This window comes from Sparus aurata, chromosome 13, assembly GCF_900880675.1.
Source record: "Sparus aurata chromosome 13, fSpaAur1.1, whole genome shotgun sequence".
Lineage (NCBI taxonomy): Eukaryota > Metazoa > Chordata > Actinopteri > Spariformes > Sparidae > Sparus > Sparus aurata.
In genome coordinates, this window is record NC_044199.1 from 9,930,612 (window position 1) to 9,958,447 (window position 27,836).

The 27,836-nt window shown below is 43.8% G+C and overlaps 1 protein-coding gene across 2 annotated transcripts; it reads right to left on the bottom strand.

The window, feature by feature from the left end:
• On the bottom strand, positions 1 to 26,251 carry LOC115594306 (voltage-gated potassium channel subunit beta-2). 2 transcript variants are annotated; one of them, XM_030438293.1, is made up of 14 exons: positions 25,647 to 26,251; positions 7,243 to 7,286; positions 7,112 to 7,149; positions 6,716 to 6,795; positions 6,452 to 6,496; positions 5,899 to 5,943; positions 5,756 to 5,799; positions 3,887 to 3,973; positions 3,663 to 3,748; positions 3,430 to 3,550; positions 3,244 to 3,338; positions 2,980 to 3,100; positions 1,763 to 1,851; positions 1 to 1,588 (listed from the first exon to the last, which is right to left on the bottom strand). In XM_030438293.1, exons 1-14 carry the CDS (start codon positions 25,940 to 25,942, stop codon positions 1,499 to 1,501), a joined length of 1,281 nt encoding a protein of 426 aa, XP_030294153.1. In that variant the 5' UTR covers positions 25,943 to 26,251; the 3' UTR covers positions 1 to 1,498. The 2 variants fall into 2 exon arrangements, with proteins under 2 accessions (XP_030294153.1, XP_030294152.1); XM_030438292.1 differs by lacking the exon at positions 25,647 to 26,251 and adding an exon at positions 20,090 to 21,833.
• Between the last annotated feature and the right edge of the window lie 1,585 nt (positions 26,252 to 27,836).

Here is a 27,836-nt window from a genome sequence, read left to right on the forward strand (position 1 = left end):
TCCCAGAGAAATGAGCAGAGAAGCTGTATTTGTAGGCTTCCACAAAATAAAAGTTACATTTGCTAAATCTTACCCCAAGTGACCTGTGGCAAGAGTAATATCACATTTGATCATCTCAGACTTATCATTTATGTCCTATCATCTTGAAAACTACCAGTTCACCACAGTGTGTCCAAATCTTTGTGTCAGATGCTCAGTGACCCCCCCCCCCCCCTCCGCTTAGTCCAACTGCCTCAAAAACCTCTGATTTAGGAACAATGATGCTCTTTTACGAGAATGGCGTCGTCGGCGGTGACGTCAACATCTTTTTGATACAGTTTAGGACAATACAAAGATTATATGTCAGATGGACACACAGCCGTGTCTTCAGACTGCAGAGTCTTTAAAGCAAAGAGTGCCCGCCACCAGCACGGATCCTGGATCAAACTGCCAGAGTAAAAAAAATGGCTTACAAGGGCACTGCAAATCTACATAAGCCATAAAAGCCATGCCACATTTACACCCTGTTTAGGGCTATTTCTCTCTTAAAGGGACATGCGCACAGTTTACAAACAGAGGAGGCAAAAAGACCGCTGAGAAAAGCAGCAGGGTTGGGAAAGTTACTTAGCTGATTCCTGATTGTGTATTTTGCAGTAACGAACATAATGCACTTTACTTTAAAAAGGCCGGTTCCAAATCACCTGTGGCAAAAATCAATCTTTATTTCAGCACGTGTCAGTAATGTGTCAGTGAATCAAATTTGCCTGTTTTTTTTAAAGCATGTGATTTTTTTTTTTAAAGTTATACCTGACTGGGTTATGTTTTTTTTCTTTTTTTTTCTTTCTTTCTTATCAGTCAGATCACGTTAACGACTCCACAAGTAATCCATTGTTCCCAACCCTGTAAAGCAGTGAGCGTGGCAGACCAGTCACATGCACACTATGGGAAATGTTAGGCTAGACACATGAGTACTAACCTTTGGCTCTCTGGCTGCTGCGTACTAAACATCATACAGAATAACAGGCAGCTGCGAGGGGAGGAGACTCAGACGTCCCAATGAAAGCACCGTTCACGCAGTAAGGTTGCATTTTAGCACAGAGGCAGGTTTTTTTTTTTTTCCCCTCAACATTTTGATTAACAAGAGTCAAATCTGCTTTGACAGCAGTTAAATATCTTTCAACCGCTCTCGGCCTCTGTGATTGGCAGAGAACCTGTTGTTCCGCCCGCATTCGCCTCCTCCTCTGTTGAAATAATTAGTCTGTGAACAATCGGCAGTGAGCAATATATGACCTGTTTTGTTTTTTTTTTCCCCACAATTGAGAGATCCTCTTTTTTTTTTTTCATACATGATACAATGTACTGCGCAAAATGGATATGCGCACATACTGGAAGCATAATGTTGCTGAGGACATGCAAGTTGTTGAGTATACAGCTGCGGAGCAAAAAGCAATGTTTCCCAATGTCATTGTCTTCCTTGTCTTCTCGAAAAAACATCATCTGTCACTCAGATTTGCATCCTTCAAGCGCGCAACTCTTTCTTCGAGTGTGGCTTATTTCCCAGCAGGGCATCAATCTCAGTAATGGTTTGAGGGGTCATTTGGGATAAAATCTGCAAGGAGGAAGAAAGGACGGCAGTCAGTTTACAAATGTGATCTGTCACTTTTGACACTTTGTATGGCACGCAAAAGTAGCTTATCTACTGGTTCTAACAACTACAGCTCAGTCTATCAGGGGGAATTATTGATGTGGGAGGAATGAAGGTAAAAAAAAAAAGTAAGTCTACCCGGAGGGCACCCAGGTTCTCAAGCAGCTGGTCTGAAGTAGAAACACCCAGAAGTACTGAGCTGACTCCCTCACTGCGCAGACACCAGGCTGTAAGAGAGATAACAGTGAGAACCAAAGAAAAGTATGACTTCTTACTTTTTTGTACAGAAATCAGATCACATGCCGCTGTTTTGAATTAAGCAACATCTAATCGCCAAAAATAAACAAGTTTTGACAAGGAATTTTAAAGGAGACCTAGTATGCTTTTTCTGTTTTTTCGTTCTTGTGCATACAAAAGGTCTTGAAAGTTAAAAAAGCCCTAAGGCAACACAAACGGGAGCTCCTCTCTCCCACGGAAAACACTGCTCCTGAAGGGCCTCGTCAGTAGTCCTGCCTTTAATTCCCTGCCTTTGTGACATCACACTACATCACCATGTGACACATTTGCATACTTTACGCCTATATTCACAGTTGAAGTGACTCTAAATGGAAGCTGAAGACATGACAAAGCCGACCAGAGACGTGGTGAGCAGTGGTGGCTCAGGCGTGTATGAGTCGACCAATCAGAGCAGACTGGACCTTAGGGACGTGAGCCTTAAGAGACAGAGGGGGAATACAGTCCTGCTTCACTAATAGAATGAGATTCTTTTTTTTTTTTTGCATTAAAGCTTGTTAAGCTATTCAAGTAGTAACCCAACATAAAATTGTGGAATTGAATATGAGCATTATATCTCTCCTTTAAGCAGTAACTCTGACCTACGATCAGTTAAACAAATACCCTAAAAACGCTGCATCACAACAGATATCCCAAATCAGTTTGTTTCATAAAAGACAAAGCAAGGATACACAATGGACCGGCCATGCTTCTGAACAATAAACAAAAACTATTGATTAAACACAAAGAAAGAAAAAAAAAAGGTCATGTAATCAACTAATAGGGTCACTGATCAGGAATAAAGTGATTGCACACTGGCAGACAAGCACCGACCACTGCATCATCCTCAGATCTGTTGCCAAATTTTGTCTTTGCGCCGTCAAACGAGCCACTTTTATCTTATGTGTGAAACATTCTGAATCAGTAATTTTACGTCTTTACCACAGAGATGACGTCATTATCACAAAAATGCAAATTTAGAAATGGTTCAATCTTAACTTCCAGTCACAAAGCAATGAATCAACAAAGTCTCTGTATGTCCTCGCTGTGCCATCATGTTGTTTGCCTTGGTCATACTGTACCTATGGCTAACTGTGCAGCAGTGCAGCCCAGTCTGTCCGCCAGTAGATGGAGCTCCTTGATTTTAGCGAGCTGCCTGCGGCCCTCCTCGCTGTTCACTCGCTCCTTCAGCCACTGGTATCCCTTCACCAGGAGCAAAATGGAGAAAAGCGTTGGTACAGTGCTGAGTTCACACTGCTATGCCTCACTTATCAGGGAGAGAATTACACTGAGGCAGATTTCCAGTAAGAGAAAGCCCAGAGGAGGGCCGGCCAAATCACACTGACCTTCATTGCAGCTCTGGAGCACTCTGGTACACCATCACTGTACTTCCCTGTGATTAATCCACAGGCAAGTGGAGACCAGGTCATTGCTCCGACACCTGAGAGAGTGGAATGAGGACAGACGTTGGACTGAGAAGACATTTAAATTAAATTAGGAAAATATGATAAATAGAGCTGAGGATGTCTGACCGATCTTGTGGTAGAGCTCAGGAAGCTGCACCTCGACTTTATCCCTCTGGAAATAGTGATACTCTGCCTGCTCACACACGGGCGGTATCAGGTTGAACTGGCGTGCCACCGAGTACGCCTCCTGGTGCCAAACAGAACAGAAACAAGATGTCAGCCGTCAGCGTTTATGCCACGAGCTGACAGCATTACATTTGTGAAGAGTGAGCCTTTCTGAATGGGAGCTCAGCATTCACCATGATTTCCATGGCACTCCAGCGTGAGGTTCCCCAGTACATGGCCATACCCTGGTTTATTACAAATGTCATGGCCCGGACAATCTCTGCAAACCACAGTAAAATAACATCAGGTTTAAATTGTTTATCACTCTAGGGCAATTGTTTGCATCCACACCTGACTACTACTTTGTCTGCAACACGATATCTGGATGAGAATACCAGCGAAAACATCTGTAACTGACCTTCCATCGGACTGTTGACGTCGTTTCTGTTGGCAAATACGATGTCCACATAATCTAGCTGCAGTCTCGATAAGGATCCTCTTAAACCTGTCATAAAGAATAGTAAATGATTATCCATCATCATCATCCTCATCAGTTTGTTCATTCTTAACATCTTGCAACGAGACTAAGACTCTACAAGCATGCCAGCAGCTGTGTGAGGCTGCACTGAGGCACAGCTGTGCTTTGAACCTAATGCTAATGTGTACATGCTCAGCAGGTATAACGTTTGCAATGTAGGCAACCCCATATGGTTTAGTGCTATAACATGCTAACATTCGCTGATTAGCGCTGAACAGAGTACAGTTAGAGCTGATGGGAAAGTGACTCAAGTGGATCACATTTTTTTGAAATGTGAAATTGCGGCAGCTAACAGCCAGAAAACTATGCGGCGATGTAACCTCCGGGCAGTTGCACACCGTCAAATTTCTCTTCTGTAAAAGAATAAGATGCTTTTTCATTTAACCAGAGACAGACGCTCGTCACAGCCACCAGACTCCATTTGCATAAATTGTAATTTTACTGTTGTAAACACTCAACAGAAAATCCGAATAAAACTCAAACCAAAACCGTTTTAGTTCATCTTTCCAATCTCCAAATAACACCCAGCTCTGGTTTGGCCTAAATTAATCTTTAATTCAGTCTATTTAGGAGACCAAAACGAGCGGACATTGTTCTTGAATTTTCCTTGCAAGGTTTCCTACCTACTTGGGTAGACATACCCTGCGTCCTTTTTTGCCCTTGGCTATGTCAGCGATTCAGCGTAGAGGTCAAAGTCACATATGAAGTGAAATATTAAGTCCAAATATGAACACTCTTCTGCACGTAGTTCACTCCTTATGCAATGGACTCAAATCAAAAACCTTGCGACAATGACAGTCAAACAGCCCATTCAGCGCCACGGTAAATGGTCACCTCAAGGCCGTACTGCTTACAAAACATACAAAGGAAATTTAAAATATAAAAGGGCAGCAGCCTCTCAGCTTTCTTTAGGATTATTATTTCTGAGGAGGAGGAGCTGATGAAGTGGCCGAACCTGAGATGTCCTCCACGTTCCCTCATCCGACCCCCTGTCCTACTTTCTCCTGGGCAAAGAGACAGACTTCCGTTTGGTTGACGACAATCCACCGAAACATCCAACCTCATCTCTGCATTTGCGTTATTCCTCCTACTAACATATCTTCACAAAATACTGCAAAGGAATACCCTTGTTTTTTTTGTTTTTTTCTCCTGAGCTGTTATGAAACACAGCAATTGATTTGAGGCACGTTGATGTATTTGTGTGACATGTGATGTAGAGTGGCTCTAACTGAGCGAGACAAACAGACCTCGGCACTCCAGAGTGTCATCAAATGATTCACCGCAACTCAGCGTCTCTTTACAGGTCAAACTAATGCACTCTTTGACATGTTTGGACCACACAGTCCAATGAAAAAGAGTTGTTTTTTTTACTTTAATACGTCTCTAAACGTAGAAGTAGACATTTTTCACCATTCTGAATTGACCTCTTTCTTGAGTTTTGAGTCTCCCCTTAACTTTCCGATTATATTAGAGCCGTAGGACGACAAGCTTCTTTTTGTTTATATAAAGTCATTACAGACACTTAACTGCAGTGATGGAATGTAACTAAGTACATTTACTCCAGTTCTGCTAAGATACCGTTCTGCATCCGAGCCAACAATGCAAACACAGGTAACAGGCCAACCCATAGAGAATATATATGTAAAGATATTTATAAATACTTGTACTTTTGATGCTGATGTACTTTTTTACAACACCGCTTAACTCGACTGAAAAGAAAAGAAAACAAGAGAAAAGATTCAACTCTACCTTCAATAATGTGCTTTCTGGAGAGTCCTCTCTCTGTCTCGGCTCTGTGGAGAGACGAAAACACATATATTTTGATGTCCTGCTGAAATGATAGTACATGAAAATGAGAATTTTGATTAAAAAATAATTAGTTTTGCACTTACTGGCCCCCCCAGTAGATTTTTGTTGTGATGACAAAACTTGAACGTCTGGCAGGGACACAAGAGGGTTAGAGGTTATCTTCTAATTTCTACTTCTAGCACTATGATCGGTATGTAAACATAACATTCATAGTTTTTCTTTCTCCTTGCCTGCAACCTTTGGTGCGTTAAATATTTATTTTTGGACCGTAATGTATTTGGTTTTTTTCTTTCTTTTTGTCTGTCCAAACATTTTCCTCCAGATTAAAAATATCCCAAGGATTTCCCACATGCTTTGTGATCTGGGAGTCTATACTCACATTTTTATCCTTTTATAGTCTTTCTGAAGCTAAAGCTCCTCATTTGTCTAAAACGCACAAATTTCCCTCGAGATAATTTAATGCTGCGCCCGTTCCAAGAGTAGTAAAAACATGTAGAGAGGCAGTGCATTTTCAGAACAGCAACGGATTATTAGGGATTATCAAAGCTTTCGAAAAAAGAAAAAAATCATGACCTAATAGAGTCAGAAAGCTTTTCACATGCACGTGAGTCAGCTGGGACAAATGAGTAAGATCACCTCCATCCTTTCTTCTTGATGATGTTTCCTAGAGTGATTTCCGCTCTGTGGAAGAAACACATCATTTGTTGTGATGGGTAGATGCTGACCTCAGATCGCAGCACAAGAACAGTACGCACATGTCATATGTCAAAGAAACCTGAATTAATAGCTGTTCATTGAGGATATATTGAGCATGCCAACTAAAAAATAAAAATAAAACCTCTACAAGAAGCTTAACAGCAGCAAAAGTTTTAATCGGTGTTTGAAGAAAAAAAGTCTGACCTTCCAGAAGCGTACACCTCCGCCGTGTCAAACAGGTTCACTCCGTTCTCGTAAGCTATGGCCATCAGGTTCTCAGCCATCTAAAGGGGGGAAGGGGGACAAAAATTGAGATTTTAGAGAGGGAGACAATGGATGAACTCCAATTACCCAGAGGTCGTCCGTGAAGGGCACTATGTGGGGAGGATAACACAGCAGATGTAATATCTAATATCTCACCACACAGCTATAGTTTCCAGGTAACTGCTCTGTGGGACTCTGAAACAAGTCTATAATTGAAAACCATGCAATTTGCGCTCACAGTGCAGAGAGGTTTTTTTCTCCACGAAAAGCAATATGAGCGAGCGCGCTCGTGGAATCGACTTCTCATACAAACATAGAAGACACCGGCGTTCTCACCTCATCAGAGATCTGTGATCCGAATGTCACCCAGGTGCCTGAACGGGAGGAGAGACGGAGACGTTAGGTTTGTTTGAAAAGAGTTGAAAACGGAGATTAATATTTTTTTTACTGCCTTCAAAACAACTCACCTAACCCGAGGCAGGAAACACGCAGGCCCGACTTCCCCAGGTTCCTGTGAAGGAAAAAAAAGCAAGTCTGAAGATCACAAATGAACAACCGGAGAAGATGGTGCGTTGTGTGGGTATTTAGGATACCTTTGCACACAATAATAGGTGAGATCCCAGATTAGTGAGTGACAAGCAAAGAACAGTCCTGAATGATGTTAAGACTTCTGCTACCCTTTACTCCACTACATTTATTTGACAGCTGTGGTGATGAGTAACTTTGCAAATTAATATTTTAGTATCAAAGTTGTAATTATAAAGATTTGACCAGAATACATAGGGGTAATATCACCAGAGGGCTGCTCACAGAACTCTTAGCCGTAGCTATCCGTCACTGTAGCTAGCTGCTGTTAGCTAATTCACTGCCTGGCTGAAATTAGATCACGTAAAGTTGCGGAGAGCAACAAGGCTCAGCTCAAACGCGTTTAACAGCCTCCAAGCGAACACGGCTATACGCAAGACTGAGACGAGACCGACGGAAGCTCGTTAGACGACAGTACGGAAGTGATTTACAACGGCTCTGACCAGGACTACAACTCAGGGGAAGAGAAGACGCGGAGGACAGGGAGAGAGTCAGTCAGTCATTAGCAGGAATATAAAATAGTCCTTAGAGCTAAAATATTTTAACATCTTACTCTGTAAATTGAGGATTTATTTCGACCAAACCGGTGGTGACTGAAGAAAGACAGACCGACAACGTTTCGGTGAGTTAAATTTTGCTCATGTCAAGTTTGAATGTAGTGAGTTATCCAGATTTTTAAGCTAGACTTGCTCCAGCATTTTGAAGCGACTTCATTTCAGACTGTGTATGGTTGTATTTTTTTATAACATAAGGAAAATAGGCGTAAAGATGTTTCCTTTCTTGACATTTAGTGAGCTCAATTTTTGTTTCTCAGTTAGACAACCAAGCAAGCTCACCGGTCGTGCGGCTGAAAGTACGCGGGGTATCTGACTAACGCGGTACAAATTGGTATTCGAGACAGGACGGACATGGGCTAGCTGGTTAGCATGCCAACTTTAGTAGGAATCTCCACAATGACGCACTCAAAAATGTTTGTTTCTTTCTGGTTACATTCTGGTTACAACGTTTTAAATTAAATTCTGGTCATTTCTTTCCTGCAACACATTTCAGAGTATGCTAATTCACCATTGCGGTAGTGCTGCTACCACTCATGTAAACGATTTTGATTAAAATACTTGTTCAGCTGTGCGTGGATCATGGACATACAAAGACAGAAAAATAAAAATGATGGCGTGGTGCCTGAAACTGAACACAAGACTAAAACACTAAATGTTCCGTAGAGTTTCTGGGTGCGAACACTTCTGCCTCCGATTATGCTGAAAGTCTTTCTCGCCTGTGCTGAAATTACCGCCTGTGTCTAATTATTTCTGAACAATTGACCTTTCATCCTGCGTATGTTAACAGTTCAGTGTATCACACTGGGTCAGTTAAACAGCCGGAGGGAACAGAGCTCGGCTCGGATGCAGAGTCCGGAGCAAAAAGCTTCCCGAGACTGCACCGTAAATGGTCCAAAATGTTCCATAAGCTAGAGAGGAGTCCATTACCCAGCACGCCACATCTGATTATCTAGACAGCTGAATTTTGAAGGGCGTGTGAGGAGGAGCGGAGAGCTGCATTTCTGACCACAGGAGCAGCTGAAAATGGTGTGGGCTCCATCCTCGGCTCTCCTCCTCCTCCTCCCCCTCCATGAGCGCTCTCCCCCATTCTAATTAGCCGGGGAGCCAGCTGGAGAGGCAGCAGAACTGCAGTGCATCTCGCTGCTCGCCGTCTTTTCATCTCCAGCGCCTCTCCCCTTTTTCTGCCTGTCTGCCTGCCCGCGTCCGCCACAAATAGCCAAATGCAGAAAGACAGACTGTCACAGCATTTAGACTCAGTCGAACGAGCCCTGCTTTTTATTCTCGCCCGGTCTATTTTTAATGGCTGACCTTAAGCTATTTTTAGATTCCTGCATATGTAAGCGTTTGTGTCTGTGCCACTGTGCGAGCGTTTTCACTGTGCGGGGGCGTCGGTGTTCATGCATGCGCTGCATGTGGGCGTGGAGCGCATGTTGTTTGTGTCGTTCCTTTAAAGCCTGTCAAAATAGCACACAGGTGGAGGGTCAGGGTGGCTATACGGTGGGAGGGAGTGTCAGCGGGGTTTGATGTTGATGAGTCCTCGTGCGGTGATCTGGCTGTTTGTCAACCAATGACAGCTCTGCCTGTTTTCACACACAGTCAAGGCAGTTACTTTGAATCATAAATATAAATGAGGCACATGGGAGAAAACACACTTCACACACTTTTTTTTCCAAAGCTTTTTTTTTTTTTTTCAAATGAAAATTTTTTCAGTTGTTTTGTTCTCGTTTACTGGCATCTTTCTTTGACATCCATCAAATTGAGCCTTTTTTTTTGCCTCGACTTCAGTCAGGGGGAGTTAAAGGAAAATGTTGGCGTAACGACGTTTGACGAGGTTGGACCGGTAACAGCATCCCAGAATCGCTCCCTGCTAGTTTCAACAGCTTTCCTCAGCAGCTTCACAGCAGAAATAAAAAGGCTTGGAATCCATCAAAAAATGGCAGCAATTAGGTCTCAACATCACCTGAAGGAATACTAAACTGAACCTGCGCGCTCAGAGAATACAAATCCATTTATGTGCCGTCCCAAACTAGACACTTAATGAGCATTAATATTGTAAATCTTTTTTTTTTAAAAAGCAATATATATTCAGCAGAGGTTTTGTGCTGTTTCATTATATCAGCTACATTTTATAGCCCAACAGATTTATAGGCGGGCCGATTTTATCAGCCTGTATTGGCCTATCACGAATGCATTAGTCTGGCAGAGTCCAGACCTCCACAACATTGTGTCAATGCTGGGGGAAAAAAAAAAAAGGTCTGGCTGCACCCATGATCATTCTGGTATACTGTAGGAGGGAAATTATGCTCTGGTTTGGACTTGGGGAGGTGAGCAGTGGCATTAAAATGGCAAAAAAAATCCCTGCAAAAGAAAAGGTAACAGTTGCTAGATCGCTTATGTTCAGGTTCACATCACCTCAGCGAACAGGTCACTGTTAGAGTCACTTGCATAGTTTCAGGGTGTACGTGTAGGTTGCTAGCCTGGGGGTTGTTTTAACACTAAGATAGTGGAAGGAGTGGGGGGAATAGGCACCCGATGACAGGCTTTACACTTACTAAATCGTCTATCTGCGTCTACATCGCGTAAGTAACACTGCAGCTATATCAGAGATTTATCAGTATGGTCGCACGTGTTGTCGAAAACATGCTGCATAAACACAACATAATGCCGAAAGAGACGCTTAGGGTCACTAATGACGGTTAAATTCCCCGTAGAGTTGAATGTTTCGCTGCACTAATGTCATTTCAGACAATAAATTGTATTTACTCCCCAGTATCAGGATGTAAACTGAGTGCCTAGTACATAGCATCAGCCATAAAACTTGAGTATTGGTCAGGCTCTGCTGCATTTTCAGTCTTCTGTTTTACATTTTTAGCATTGCTTATGAATACCCAGTTCTTGAGCCCGAGGCTATTTTTTGCACTGCTTATAAATGTTAGTTAATGTGCACCATAGTAATAAAGCCTAAATCCAGCTGTGTCTACCACCTTCACACAAGAGTTCATGTTCCTCTCATGCAAATGAAAAATAATGCTGAACATCTAAACATGACTCAGCATAAGGCGAATGTCAAGCATCCAGTAGCGTCCACAAATGCACTCATTCTCTGTTTCAATGTGCCTGTATTCAAAATGCTTTTTTAAAGATGGCAGAGGAACGAGTGTGTTCAGTTGTCACCGTGTTAGATCAGGAGCAACTGAGGAACCAGACTGCTTAAGTAGGTGAATTTCATCAATGCGCTGCCACACAAAAAAAACAGTATATTTCCTTTTTGTTTCTGGGCGATAGAGGATGTCATTGTTTCCCTGTGTGACAACTGGCCGCCCCCTCCCTGCTCTCGACTCCACCACTCTCTGCAGTGCTGCAGTCTGCTAAATTACTATCAGTGAGTCTGGAGAGACACATGCTCTCTTTCCTCTCACTATCTCCTTCGTGACAGTCTCTCCCACTCTATCTCTGTCTTTCTCTCACACACGCACATGCATGTGAGCAGACGCTCGGCCTATATCTCATTTGACATGGATTTGCAGAATATTATGCGCAAACCTGATGAGATCTATATAGTGCAAGCGACGAGCGGGGCTGGTCGATGCGTTCACGTGCACGTTCACGCTTGATGGGAATAACACTCCGACACGGGCACAGATCTACATACACTCACGCATGAATGCACCCGTGAGCTCACAGAAAACACAGATGCTTCTCTCTGTGGCCTTTGTAAGTAGGGCTGTTTTGCTGTTTCCTTGCTTATTTATTTTATTTTTTTCCCTGTGCCATAAATCATGAACTTCAAACAAGGTGATTAGACTTGGCCTGGCCTGTTCCAAACATTATTAATGGAGGAGAGAGCGGAGGTGCACAGGTGCTCCGTCACGGTGTAGTCAGCATTTTAACCTGTGCTGACATTTACAGTTAGTTTTCACCTGAGACGGGAGGAAGGCACTATGTACAGATGGTTTCGCTGCAAATGATGGAGTTTTTTTTTGCCTCCAGCTGTCATAAAATGCCACATACGTGCTGAGCGGGCTTTTCTCCGGAGGGAAGCACACCTAGATATTAATAACACTAACGTCAGTGTGTGTGCGTCTGCGTGTGCTTAAACACACATTTCCAGAGCACAAACTGTGGGGAGATGGTGGACTGTCTGTTCCTCTTTTAAAGTAATGATGCTGTATTCACAGTTTTAGTGTTTAAAGGGTCAGTTCACCCAAAATTAGGAGGAACTTTTATTTCTTACTCATGCTGAGATTTTTGCCTCTACCTCAACACAATATAGGTGAATGGATTCCTGTGTGCAGCGCTCACATCTCTGAGGAAATACATTTTTAAATGATCAACCCCAACATCTCTCTCTGCTATAATCAGTGTCCTTGCTACTCTGAATAATCCGTAGACCCGTAACAGTTTTCAAAGAGACTCTTTCTTCAGCAAAAAGGGTGACGGGTATCCAGAGGATCAGGGATGCTGTTTCAGCTGCTCGGATAAAAGAAGAGAATCTTCAATGCTGTGAGTGCCACAAACAAAATGCTCTTCCTCACGGGCCATCAGCACAAGGTACATCTATCTGCATTTCTTAAACCACAAGGATTTAAAAAACAAAACAATGTTGGAGGCCTTTGAGTCCTGCTACATCTTTTTCAGACAAAGGAGTGTTGATTATATACTTTAGGATGTCTTAATGTCAAAGAGGAATTCTGGTATTTTCAAACCCGGGCCCTATATTTACTTGTTTTGGTTTGTAAATAATTAATAACAAAAATTTGGAATCGGTCCAGTAGATCGCCTCTGTTGGTAGCCACGGCTGCAATGTAACCCTTTGGGGCAACTGTTACGTCCACTAAACGTGCTTGTTTTTGCCACTGACAGGTTGCTGAGGTTGTTACTCTAGGTGTCTGAGAACATTACAGAAACAACTGCTTCATAATCAAACATTTTGTTAACGAGAAACAGAAGCCTCTATCAAGAAGTCTTTTTCAGAGGTGGTAGGTCGAAGGTGCCCCATAAGATTACGTTGCGGTCATGTCACGTTGATATTTTTATTAGTATTTGAATGAATATTAATGTGTTCCTCAATTATACGTAACATTGAGCTATTGATATCAAATGTATTTATGATGCTTGCATTATCATCTGTCTTTTGCCTTGTTTTATTCATATCGAATAACAAAATGAGTTTGTATCAAACAAAGGATGCGCGTAAAAAGTATTCAGTGCTGTGAGCGCCACAAACATAATCCTATTCACTTCCATTGTATTGAGGTTGACATGTCAGAGACAGATATCTCACAAACTGGACAATGAACCAAGGACTCTCTGAGGGACACGGGCCCGGTTTAAGTCCAACAGCGCTCTAATTCTTGCTTCGGCTATTGTGGATGAATTAGGTTAAACAACAGACTTCTCATGTAACGTGATGTTTCTTAATCCATTATATTAAAACAGTTATGGAAGTAGGTCTGTCCTAATTATAAAATACACATGCTGTGAGCGGAGCGAATTGGGAAAAGACGCAAAAAGACCAACACACACTAGAACTCTGCTGCTCTCCTTTAATGCTGTGTATCCACTGCTAACATTTTATTAGCAGTTGTGACTCTCCTATTAACTCAATTTGCATGTAATCAAGGGGAACAGCTGAGAGATTACACCAGCTGATATTAAAATTGTGAACCCTCATATATTTGTGTGAATTGTCTGTTTTTCTATTCGCAGTTTGAGGCTTTATTTATTTAAGGGGGTGCGTAGAACTCCAATGTAAACCAGGTGTTGAGCGTGACTCGAAGGTGAAACAATACAAAAACCTCTATGCAGTTTGAGCTTCCGAGTCGTCTCGCCGTGTTCCAAAGCACTTTATTAATGAAATTCAGTGTTTGGAAAAGGTCACTGCACTCTGCTGCTCCCTGCCGACGTGTTTCATGACGGCTGAGAGAGGGTTGAAGCCGAATATTCGAGCGGTGTGTCAGTTTCTTGGTACGCTGCCTCTTAAATATAGACTCTGACAGCTCAGTGGATTTAAACGATTAAATGCAGCCGCTTAGATGTTTGTGAGTGAGGGTTTGCAAAGTTTCTCTTCGATTTAAAACACATCAACTATTTTGTTACTGTGTGAAAAAGCAATTATTTTTCGCAATGCTTCTTTCAGACGTCTGAAAATTAAGACGCTCTTTTAGAAGTATTATAATTGCAAGTCCAGAAAGCCTTTATAACTAAGCCAGCGTTTCTCAAACTTTTTACCTAGTGTACTACCTCAAAACATATTTGAATATTGAAATGCAGTTGCATAGGCCTCCTGTATTCAGCGCCAATAGCTGCAAACATTAGCAGGTTCTTTGGACGCTCCAGCTTAGGTAGCCACTAGCGCTCCTGCTTGTCGTCATCTCCAATGTCAACATGGATGCTTGAAATATTCTCCTCCTGCTCCACACTTTTCTTCCTAATAGGCACATTTGTAGTTTTTTTCAAAACTTCATTTTACCTGCATTTACTAGCTTGCCATTGCATTTTGAGGTTAGCTTTATGACACGTATGAACGTGACCAGGCTACGCAGAAGGCTGAAACAAAAATATCACAGGAGAGACAAAACGTATTTTAAATTATATTTCATTTTAAAAAGGTGCAATATTTAAGAACAGAACAGGGGCAGCACAACCGCTAACTGCTGCTAACTGTAGCTGCTGCTAGCTCGTTAACTCAATTAGTCATTCATCAATTTTCTGCAGTATTATGAGATGTTTTTAAACTAACTTACTGCATTTTAAAAAAACATTTGTTGGATTCTTCCGCGTGCCACTAGAGCGAGCTTGTGTCCCACCACCGGTACGTATATATACAGTTTGAGAATAACGGCTTTAAGATATTTTATAAATGTACAGATCATATACACTAAATACATACACAAATATATTTCCCCTGAAACAGTTGCTTTAAGCATTTTTTTCACATGTACATTTTCCATCTCATTTCATTGCATTAGTTAAATGTAAAGTGTCACATTTAATGCAAAGCTTTTCTGCTGTGTTGACTCACCGTGAATAAATTAAACGGCTTAGTCAGATTGAATTAAATGAATGCAGATTAATAAATAAACCCTTTGTTTTTATTACATTAGATTGTGTAAGGTTGAGGAGAACTTCAACACAAACCTAATGTGTTTTTCAAGTCATTGTCATTCATTCAAGCATTATGCATGAAAGAAATGCATTTTAAATAGTTTTGTCTGTCTCCAGTAATGAATCATACACCCAGTAATTTCATTAATTGGCTCAATATGCATTAAATGTGACCTTTACATTTAAGTTATGTTATAGAATTAGATGGAAAATGTAAATGTCATTACATTTTTGAGTATCTAAAGACTTATTGCCACTTTTCCTTGACCAGTGGAGACTCGTTTTCATTAGTCTGTGTTTCTGCTCTTACATAATGACATGCAATGATGACTTTGTCTCTGCCGGAAGACATTACCAGACTTTGACTTTGACTGGAAGGCCTATTCGGAGGACGTGACGGGGATCTACTGGCTCTGATTATGATGCAGAAGAAGCCTTGACACCATTGCTTCCATCCCTTAGACAAACATTGACAAACGTAAGCCTCATTACACAACACTGACCCGGCAGTCACTTTAGATTTGGGATAGATGAATTTGTCTGCTTGATGTACTTTTATATGCACAGGTTTTAAAGAGTTTGCATAACTTGTTGCAGGACCTCAGCGCCAGTCTCTTTCTTCATGTTTAAAAAAAGGTTGAATGAAAAATGGATGAAAGGTGATGTCACTAATCTGCTCAGCCAACTGGGAACTCAAAAATCCAGCGAGGAGGAGAGTTGAAGGTCAAGGTTGTTTTGCCGGATGCTGTGTTGTTCTCCCCCCCGCTTCACAAACCGCTTGTTTCCACTGATTATTAATCACGATAACACTGTGAGGCAAAATCACTTAATTATCACTTAATTATCATCCATGATGAGTCCGCTCTGTGAAGTCCGTGTTTCATCACTGTTTGGGATTCATCACGAGTTAAATACATGTGGTGTCCAGAGGGTTTTATCAAAGTGGGAATAGTCTGATGGCTAATTTTTCTTTTCAGCGTTTTTATGTACGAGGCAGCTCTGAAAGCAAATTGCACTTGCAGTAAACAGGCTGTGATCAAATGAGCTAGCTGAGGCTGTGAAGTCGTCGTGCCCTCAGTGTCTATAAAAGTGTAACTGTGACAACAGGCGTGCTGTGAGAGTAACAAGGCCGGGCTGGATCACTGTCTCAGAGCCATAAATGACCACAGTATATCTGTAAAACTTGACAGGGTTGTTCATCGGCGCCGACAACTCCATCATCGCTTCATCAGCCGCTTTCAAAACTCGCCATTCAAGAGCACTCTGCTAGAGAACAGCACCTCTCCGCTCAGTTGAATGTCAGGACACTTCAAACCCTGACACAAAGGCAAACACATGGACACCGTGTGCTAATCATGCAACTGAATATTATGTATTATAATCGTCATGGTAATACACGTTACAGGACATTTCTGTTTGTTACGTGGTTTAGATTTTAGAGGACGTCAGTGGGAAAGTCTAATCGTTTTTTCCTATGAGACGGTGATCCAGTCTAAGTATTATAGCTCTCATAGTAGGACCATTGTTAGTTACACTTATATTTATGTATATTACATTATATACGCATTACATATTCATTCAGACACTGTGTAATCATGCTCTACATAAATATCATTAGATATTTATTTACCATATTTAAATCATGTAACATCACTTCTACGCCAAGACTAGAGGAGACGTATTAGCTTAGCTGCCCATGAGCTTAGCTTAGCATTATGATTAGAAACAGGGGTGAAATAAGCAGGAATCTGTCCAATGGTAACAAAATCCACCTACCAGCAACTCCACAGCTCACTAATTAACATGTTATATCTCTTTGTTTGTTCTGTACAAAACCTAAAGTGTAAAATATTACACACAGTGGTTTTACCAGGTAAAATGCGGGACTATTTCTTGGCTGTCACTTCCTACAGGTAACCCAACAGCCTGGCAACCAGTCCCTGTTTCCGGTCATTGTGCTAAGCTTAGCTAACCAGCTGGCTATAGGTTCATATTCAGCGTTCAAACAAGAGAGTGGTATCAATCTTCTCATCTCTCTCTCTGCCACAAAGCCAGTAAACGCGTCTCCCCACGATGTCGAACTATTCCGTAGACAAATTACGAGCTAAAATTCACTGCACAGAACGTAAATGTTGGATTTTAGACAGAGCGGAATGGCTGCCGTTGAAGATGTTTAAGAAGCTACAAACCAAATGTTCCTTTAACAACGCCAGACTCTCTTTCCTGTGCGCCAGTACAGCGACTGTATTACGATAGCGGCATCCAGCTGCCTGCAAATGACACAGTGTGTCCTGCTGCCACTAGATTGCAAACATCCAGGAGAAATGTCCAACAGCTAAATCTGTGCTGGAGATGCACCTGACCTGCTGCTGGTGAAAAAGAGAGGGCCCGGTTGCCATAGAAACGGGCAATTTGCTGAGTGACAGAAGTTCGCCTGCGTGACTTGTAAACTAACCCCTCCACAAGTCCCAAAAAAAACCACAGAATCACTGCTTTTTTTCTGAAGATTTAAAGCTTTCCAACACAGTTATATGAACATAAATTATTTCAACAGGGCAAAACTTATTATACGATTATCTGATGTGGCTTCCTGTTTTTTTCCTGGAGAAGTTGGCCCAAAGGTTTCACAGTTATTGTAATCTCACAACGATCGATCAATCCCCCACTGATATTGACTAATCAGGTTTTCTCTGTCATTTTTATGTTTTTATGTTTTATGCACAGTTTGCTCATTGGTCACCTTTTCATCACATTTTTCCTAATCTTACAGGCCACACACATATTATCAATGCAGAGGTGAATAGCAGCAGCGTTTCTTAAGTATTTTGAAAAAAATGATTCAGAAATGAGGAAACTTCAATCAAAGGAAGGAGAGAGTCAAACACAGGGAGAGAGTTGGGCCAGGGGGTGTCAGCGGGGACTCGTACGAGCGATATCTGGCAGCAGGCGTCGTCGTCTGCGACCTGTCCGTGAGTGATGAATACTCAGGTTAACGAGATAGATGGAGGGACGAGAAAACATGCAGTCAAACAGGGCAAAAAGTGGCAACGATGGGTGCCACCTGGAAAATGGAACGCAGATGAAATCGCAGGGTTTCAATTCTGCTCTTTCTGGTGTTTTTTTTTTTTTTTTAATTTGGCCTCAATCAACGTCATGTCAAGAAATCTCTGACATTCACTCTCTACAGACTCATTCATACGGCACACGGACGCGTCTCGTGTACATTCCTGTTTCCTCCATACAGTCTGATTGTGACTGCAGTGTAAAATGGAGAATGTGCGACCACTGTGCTGCCACAAACACGCTCTGCGGCCGGGTGGCGGGGCTTTGAGCGGTTGCTGAAGGGACTGATAAGCGACAGCAGTGCTGGCTGATTGGGAAATAAGACACACAAAAACTAAAGGCAATGCCTGGGGTGTTGCCCCTGGCAACTGGAGCTGGCCATATGCTGTATAGACTTATTGTGCTGCTGCACTCCCTATTAGTGACACTTTTCCTGAGGCAGCAGAGCAACCAGAACAATCCAACCTAATCACAAGTATGTACTGTATGCAAGGAGGAAAGAAAAGAAGAGGAGTGGAGATATCCAGGTTTTGTCCTGTGCCTCATTCCCTTTTTAAACATCCTATTAAATGAAAAATAAATTGACTGAGGAGAATGGCGGCAATTCAATCAACCTGATTACCAGGAAAACAGGTCATTAAAACTCTCCTCCTCGTCTAAATGGAGGAAACTGGCGCTGTGAGGTTATAGATTTAAAGATAATGGATAATGTGGGTTTTTTATGTGCGGATTTACATTGGCGCATTATTTTCCGCTGCTGTGTGGACCCCCTTCAGCGCCAGAATATAGCGTCCACGTTGCTCGTTTCTGCAAAGCACGGATAGATAACATTTGTATGTCTAATATGTGTGGCATCACTATTTATACAGAACAAGTCATGACACACTCAGATTAGATTAGCTTGGCGAGACAGCTGCCAAGCCAGAGACCACTGTTTGAGACGACGTTTCATCGCTCGCAAGCGTGGAACCATTTGATATTTGTAAGAGGACATCAGGACGTTTCCAGCCTCGTCGTTGGCAACAAAATTTGACTGGTTTGCGACAATTTCCAGCGATGTTTCTGAGCTGAACATGATCTTTTCCTAACCCCAGCTAAGTGTTTTTTGTACCCATACCTAGCCAGACCACATGCACAGCGTTGTCTCAACTTAAAATGAGGACGTGTGTAGTTTTAACATATCTGTGGTTTTGCAGAAACATACATCGCCAACATTCATTGTGCTGTGAGTCAAGCCCTTGTCAAGCTGAAGCCGTAAGCCGTCAAGGACTTCTGACTTCATCTTCGTCCTCTTTTCTTGCTGTTTATCCAGTCTGTTTACCCCCCCTACATTATGACTCAGACCTGGTGTGTGTGTGTGTGTGTGTGTGTGTGTGTGCAACAACGCTTTCCTGTGCATAAGACACTCTACACGCTACAGCAGTATATTATGAAAATGAAATGCGTTTAAAACCACCAAGAAGCGGCCGGGGGGTCCTGGCTGGTTGTGGGGTAAGCCCTTATTGGAGGCTTTTTTCTTAATCTGTGGGGGGAGAGGCATTAAACACATATGCCTATGGTAGATTCTCCTATATGCGCACAGTCTGTTCTGCTGTGATAACATTATGACTACTTGGTATGGATTATATAAGCAAGAGTGCAAGCGTTTTTTGTTTTTTTTTCTCCAAAGAGTAAATGTCATATTTTTATAAAGTCAGTAAATTCAGGGCTGTCGGCTCGCTCGCTGATGGGCTAATAGATGTGTAGGCAGCCTGCACAGCATGTTATGGAACGCATGTTTGTGACAATTCAAGCTGACCATGAGTTCAACTCATCTCAACAAAAACAGATGGACGGAAATAGACATAATAGAGCCGCCCGGCAGGTGAAGCTGCATGATGAGAGGAGGGCCCCATCACATCACCTGCGCAGGATGATGCCCATTATGATAATCTGCTACCTGGGGGTGAAAGTGAAAATGAAAAAACCACCGCTCCACCCAGCTCCTGATCTCCATACTCACCTGTACTTCATACTGGTGTGGCGCCCGATGGCCTCCTTCATGTGGGCATGGCCCTGAGGGGCCTGACGGGACCCGGACCCCTCCCTGGTCTTGACCGAGCCTTGGGACATGTAGTTGCCATTACTCCCCTGTCCGCTCCCTCCTCCTCCGCCACCTCCTCCTCCTCCGCCGCCGCCACCTCCTCCACTGCCGCCGCCGCCTCCTCCGCCGCCTCCCCCTACTCCCCCACTGCTCCCTCCCGGAGGTGGAGCGGTGCGAAGGCCACAAAGTCGGTCCTCACTGCGACTCTTGAGGTTGTGCTCGGTGCAGGCGAAAGACACCTGCATCCTGACCCTGGTTTCCGGTGTCTCTTATTTTGAGAGAGATAAAAGAAGGGGCTGGGTTTTGGTTTGGGCAGTCGCACAAGCTATAATGTCTGTAAACTGTTGGAGCTGCTTGACACTGTTTTTTTTGTTGTTGTTGTTGTTCTCCCCCGTTGTGCCGTTGCGTGGCAAAAGCTCATACAAAAACGCTCAGACAAGGGCAGGTCAGAGATTTTGGCTGAGAGCTGGAGGGAGCAGGCGAGAGTCCAGCCTCTAACATGACACACACAGAGTCACCGTCTGCTCCGTCTCCTGTCTGGTGATGCAAACCTGGCAAAGGGGGGCTTCTCTGAGTTTTCACACTCGCAAGATGCATCGGGGCTGCTCTCCAGAAACCATCAGGGAAGCTTGTAAGCTCACAGCAGTCCTCTCAGACGGATTTAGGGGGGGGATGTGGCAGCTCTTGGAGGGGAAAGCTCTCTGGAGAAGAGTGTCAGCAGCTCGGCCTGGTCCCCTCTCACATACATGTATGGCTTATGTTGAGGTGGTGTTGGTGTCGGTGGTGGTGGTGGAGGAGCAGCACTTGGGAGGTTGCTGTCTTCTCTTCAGCTGCGGTCAGTTGCGTGTGCCTGGAGCCGAGGAGCTCCGGAGCGTGCCGCAGCAATGACACAACCACAGCTACAGGCATCCTCGCACCTCGCGTCGAAATAAGGCATTTTCTCTGTCTCTCTGATGTTTTTTTTTTTTTTTCTGTTTTCTTATTATCGCAGCAAAGACAACCGATTGTTCGATTTGTATTTTTTTTTTCTTACATCGCCGAGGCGAGCAGTCCGAGCAAGGCGGGCAGGGTAGAGAGAGGATTCAAACCCAGGCGACGCATCATCGCCCAGCAGCCTCACGCAGCATCAAATTGATGCGAGAAGAGAATCAGGGAAGAGGGATGGAGAGAGATAAATAAAGACAATCAAGAGCAACAACAACAAAAAAAGGAACAACAAAAAAAGAAAAACACCGAGCCGGATTTATGTTTTTTCCTTCTTCTTCTTCAAATGATTACCTTCAGCGTGTGAAGTCGTTCACATACCGGCGGCGGGAGCAGCTGTGCAGGTCTCCTGTTATTCGACAGAACCTCGCGGTGCACGGGTTTGAAAAAAATGCCGGCATACTGGCCCAAAAATCAGCTGCAGCAGACATCTCTCCCCCCCTCTCTGCGAATCACATCTCTGTCACATCAAAGTCAGACTTCCTCTTTTCCCTTTTTCCTTTCCTTCCTTCCTTCCTTCTTTTTTTCCTTCTTCCAGAGGCTCCAAAAATGTTCACGACACACGAGCAATGTGGGGGTTTTCAAGATGCTCTCTCTCTCTCTCTCTCTTTCTCTCTCTCACTCTCTCTCTCACTCACTCACTCACTCTCTCTCTCGGGTGTGATCTCTACATTTTTCATCACACTGGTGTACACACGCACGCACACACACACACACGCACATCTCATCACACCGTCACTTCATGTTTGTGGAGCTTAAACACACACACCACTGGCTTCCTGAAATGGAAAAAAAACAACAAACAACAAAAACAAAATCACATCTCATTTCTTTTTTTTTATTTGCACATCATACATACATGCAATGTTACAACACTTCCATCTTCCTCTCTCGTCTTCCCACCACACCCATGTCTCCACCTTCTTCCAAAAGAAAACAAAAAACCCTTTTTTCTCTAACCCTGCATCCATACGGACGACCCCCCCCCCCCCCCCCACACACACACACACACACACACACACACACAGCAAAGAGCCAGATACATGACTTCTAAGTCACATCACATCCCGTCAGAACACGGCGTGGCACGGCATATCATCTCACGTTGCATCACGTCACATCAAATTAAGACGGAGCTGATGTGTCGTTCGGTGGGCCACACAATGATAATAGTTCCTTCCAGGCTGTGTTTACAGTCTGAAGTGTGCTGCCACATCCTCAGAGGAGGCCTGTCACTCCAGCAAAAAAGTTTGTTTTTTTCACGCCGCACGGCAGGACGACGTGCAAAAAAACAAAAAAAAAGTACCAGTCTCGTGCAAAATTAAAAAAAACAGCAGACGCACAAACACTCATCATGGTGTCTTGCAGTCCCGGAGCAGATTGCGTGGCAGTCAGCTGCCGGCAGATTGTAACTTTGAGTTGGCAATCAGCTCTTTTTTTTTTTTTAAAGAGCTATTCAGAGCGGCGAGTTGGGATGGGGAAGTTTTCCAGCTGTACGCGCAGAGAGAAAAAAAAATCCAAACACCACCCGCGGTGCCACTCTGAGAGAGAAGAAGGTTTAATGATCTCCACTTAAAGCGCACTGAGTGCCTACACAGATCTGTGTGGATGCCGCAGCCACAAGCTTATCCAAGAATCACTTTTGCATTTTTCGTTTCAGAGTCAATCACTTAGACTAAAATCTTCATCCACACACACACACACACACACACACACATACAGGCTTAACCCTCACCTTCACTCCAATCTCTGTCCATCTTCATCATCATCACTTTAAAACAACAGTGACTCACTCTTCCTGCTCCACTGCTCCGGAGCTTTATTGCACTTAAATCAACCAGTGTTTACATGTGCACCGGAACCCTGCTCATCCCAGGAGTATCCCGGCTGTCTCATGTGCATGTAAACACCAAATCCTAGTTTGAGAAACCTGGACAAGACCTAATCCTGGTTTTCTGAATCCAGAACCACCATAGAAAACCAAGATACACCTTATCCAAGACTTATCAGCCACCTTAGGGAAAGGTAAAGACTCAAAACCAGGGTACACAACAGGCCACGGCTCCATATTGAAGTTCTGTATCCAGAGACACACCGGTGGACCTCCTGGATGCCCACTATGGTCGATAAAACATGATAAAGTGCCGTCTCTTCACCATAAACATATCACGCCTTTTCTGTGCGCTGCCGCTCGGCTTCAGAGCTCGTTTCAAATCACGTCTCCTCTAACTGTGATCCTCTATAAACTGCCAAGTCACCATCCGAAGATGAAATCGCTCAAGCTTATTTCCTCGTTGACAACACGCTGCCTGCAACAACTTAGGATCAAAGCGCAGTCAATCTCTTATTTGACGGAGGTTTCTCTGCAAATAAATAGTTCCGTTCAGTTTTTGAAGCCATCATGCAAGTTTACGTTTATGTTTTTATGCGTTCCTGCTCTTTGAATAGGTTTTCCAACTAAGCAGTTTAGCCTAAAGACGGAAATAAAGAATTATAATTCGTATTTGTGCCTGTTACCCTCAGGCGCAGGTATTTTAAGGTCACAAAATTGCTTTTTTTGTCAGGCGGCTGAATATTTCGCTAAAAAATATGTGTTGGGTGTACATTTTCTGATGTAAACTTGGATCACATTTGAAATATAGTTGTTTTTGAGATGTCGTCCAGCAGGGAAGTCCCCCAGTGACATGGTTCTGGTAGCTGCAGAGATGCAAACAGCTGCTTTGGACTTCGTTGGACTGAAGCAGACGTAAAGAATGCTGAGAATTGTTCTTTTGGTAGCACCGCCGAGGACGGTAACTTTGAAGTATTCCCTCACACGTGTTGTTTTTCTTGTGGTTTTGTTCATCTGCGCGTCAAAAAGAGGACAGCCAGAGGTCACTCTTTAAAAGCTTTTCGTGAAAAGGCTCCTCTAAAACCCGGAATCCATTTGACGGCATGAAACGTGTTTTAAAAAGTCCAACCTATGAGCTTTGTTTTGTTCAACGACGGGATGAAGCACTGATAATCTGTGTCTGTCTCCCACATTTTGCTCCGCACTCAGGAGACCAGTGTATGGGGAGGAAATTGTTGTTTCCAGCGAAAACCGGCAAATTAGAGCGAACACTGAGGTGCATTGTTAGCTGCCGCGTTGATTACAAGTAATCACTTTCAGTCGTGGGAGACGTCAAATCTGACGCATCATTACACAAATGAACCCCGGCGAACAGCACCACACGCACAGAGGCTGTGGAGAGCCTGCTGAGGAAAAAACACTCCCAAGCACCAGATCAAGTGATGGAGGAGTCAGCTCAGACGCATCGCTGTGCTCTGATGTGTCGCATATTTCAGTTGTGCTGTTTATTAAAATCCTATTTAAGAGCGATTTAGGCGCGTTTCCTCTCATTTGTCTGGTCAAAATAAACTCCTGAAGTGCAGATCTTGAACCCCCTGTGCTGACTTGTCCTCACTCCAGGGTGACACTGCCACCTAGAGGCAACTTTGCTGGAGCCTGGCAGGCTGTGTGAGTCTGACTGGGAGGTAAATGCATCACATATAAATGCCATATTGTGTTTTGACACTCCTTGCAAAAATAAAACGTTTAAGACTCTTTCGCAGCGCACTGAATTCACAAATGAGCCGCCGATGCTCTTAAGCGCGCGCAAATCTGCGAACATAAACCACGCAAGTGCCCTCCGCGTTTTTATTCTGTGCTGTATGTCCACTCGTCTGTGTCTTATCCTTCAGTGGAGAGCGGAGTCATGGCAAGCTTTTCATCCTAAAATAGCTAAACTGAGCACTTTCAGAGAGATGCAAAAAAACAGCAGAACAACCAAAACCGCCTGTCCCCTGCTGTCAAATCACACATCATTAAACCCAAACTTATGCCCCGCTGCTGTCGACCCCATCAGGCTGGTTTTATTTTATTTTTTTTTGGGGGGGAAATTTGGACAAAGTCACATGCAAGTTACTGTATACAGTGATCCTGAACAACCAGATGTTTTGTTTTTTTTCTGCGGTCCAGCTACATTTATTCAGCGCTGCTCGGCTTTGAAATCTCATCAAACGCCTGATTTTTCTAGGTCACTGGTGGGGAAAGCAAAAAAAAAATAGAATAACACAGCAAATATATTTCTCATTTCGCCCATGAGTGATGTCTCCACCCCGCTGCCTTTAACCGCAGTCCTCTTCAAACACTCGACCACGTTCATGCATTAGTAATATATTGGGAAAAAATATTAATCGTGTTATTTAAGTGGATTATCCACAGATGGCTGAGTGCTCTGGATGGTCTCCCTCTGAATCAAACTTCTTATTAAATCGAAGTTTTGGCAGCTCCATGTACAGATTCAGTGTCTGCGTGCCTTAATTTGCTAACACGGATGGGTGAAGTTAGAGAGTGGGTTTTCATTTTCTAATGCGTTTCTGTCATCAGTAACATCTTTTTATTCTCAATAATCAAACTGCATTATAGTTTTCACACCATCGCTCCGCTGTGCTTCCCCGTCCCTCTCACCTGTATGGCATTGCAGAGCGCTCGGCCTCACACTCGGCCAGGGAGAGACCGCATTCTCTGAGGTAGAGCTCCAGTCGGCGTCGCTCCACCAGCCTGTGCGCCGCCTCCAGGATCTGGGAAGCCAGGGCCTCCGACTCCGTCCTCTGGTCCGGGCTCTTGCTGCTCCGGGCTCCAGATTTGGCCACAATGCTCCCCGAGGAGGTCGACGCCTTGGGCTTCTTGCTGATGCCATAGAGGTCCTCCACTGAGTATTTCCCTCCTTTCCCTCCTCCAGTACCACCGCGGCTGGCAAACATCGCTACACCTGCGAATCGAGCGCCCTCAAACAGACGGAAACGGGTCCTCTCTTATGCTCTGTTTCGTCTGCTACATCTACTTTGTGGCCCCGGAGCTGCTTCTGAGTTAAATACGAAAAAAACAACAAGGCAGTGCTATTTTGATAGAGATTGGTGAGGATTTGAAGCATCCGGCCCGACGGTGTCAGACATCAAGACGTCCGGGAAACGAGAACTTAAAGCACCCGCAAAATATCAAAAAGTCTTGATTGCTCCTTTGTGGAGTCGCAATCCAAAATAAAACAAAGCCAGTCCCAACATGTCAGCCGCAACACCCAGTCACAAACGATGACTCCCGCTGATGTGAGGTGCTCCTTTGAGCAAAAAAAATGGATGGGGGGGGGGGGGAAAGCAATCAGCATCTTTCTCGCTTTATCTCTTAAAAGAGGGATTTGTGTTGAAGCCCCACCAGCTTACATTTGTTCAGATTACGAGAGAGCGCCCGGATGAAGTATTCGTACTCTTGTGGGATAATAATCTGACTCGGTGACCTCTGATCTTTTTCTTCAGATGCTGAGTGGTGCTGGTGTGTGGTTTTGTTTTGGGGTTTTTTTTCACCCACGTGGAACGATTATTAGTCGATCTGCAGGGGCAGTGTCATCCTAACTCCGAGTCTCGCAGCCTTCCAGCTCCCGTTGGCTCCGACACAGAGACAGAGTGGCATCCTCCCAGAGCCTGGCGCCGGCTTCAGGGCCAGTGCTGAGTGTTATTGTCGGGGCCCGGGTTAATGTGCGAGCCAAACCCCCAGTGCCTGATTTTCACACACACACACACACACACACAACACAATAAAAGGAGCTCAGAACGTGTGAACCTCTTTCCACTGGAGGGCCAAATATAATCAAAAACCGCTGATGTCCAGTTCATAAAGGAGGAGAGGGCATCGTCTGTGTGCTGAAGTGAAATGAAGTCAAAAGGAAACACAAATATGGAAACACCGGAGGATCGCAGGAACAGTGATGCTGATGGAGAGGATTACCTCTCGACAGCGTTATGCAAAGAAATCCACCTTCTAATCTCCTACGTGTGTGGCTGTGAAAGTCCCAGTTTTAAGACTAATGCTGGAAAGAAAAATTCATTTCTTTCTAATGTAAAAATGAAATAAAAAATCACTCTCTCGCCGCGAAAAACAACTGCGGGGGTTATTATTCTTTATTATTTCGCTTCTCCGAGATAGATGGAAAAGAAGAAAACAACCAGATGAGTCATGGCTCCTCTGTTGTGGCCGGTGGAAGTGTTTGCTCACATCCTCACACAGCAGGTCAAAGGTCAGCCACAAAGGATTAAGGAACAATCAATGACTTAATCAATGAGTGCGAGTGCATCGGTAGACAAAACTCCAGCTCATTGACTGTCGGAGGATCCGTTCATTCATGCCGCTGCTCCTCCATCTATCTCCCAGCTGTCATGGCGACCATCCCTGAAGCTGTGGTCGGCTCCCGACTTTGCCCGTCGCGGTGGCTTTGAGAAGCAGAGATCATCTGAGATTAAAGCTGCCATAATCGCTCTTCCTGATTGACCGCGGTCACACGGCCAGCTGGACGAGATCTGTTTTTTGATCTTCAGTGTAAATTGCAGCCCTGAGTGCTTTCAGGGCTGCGGAGGCTGCGCACCGGCCTCCACCAGCAGTGCTAAGTAGTGGGATTATTACGATGGTGCGGCGGGAGGTGGAGGGGAAAAAAAAAAAATGTTTGCATTCGTGTGAGCGATCTCCGTCTCCACATTGCGTAACTGTCAGATATCTGGGTTAGAACAGCGGAGTTTGTTTTTAGTAATCTGTTGCGTAACCGTGCAAAGATAGATTTAGTCAGTCTGACAATATAGTATAACTGAGGAATGTGGAGCAGGAAACTAT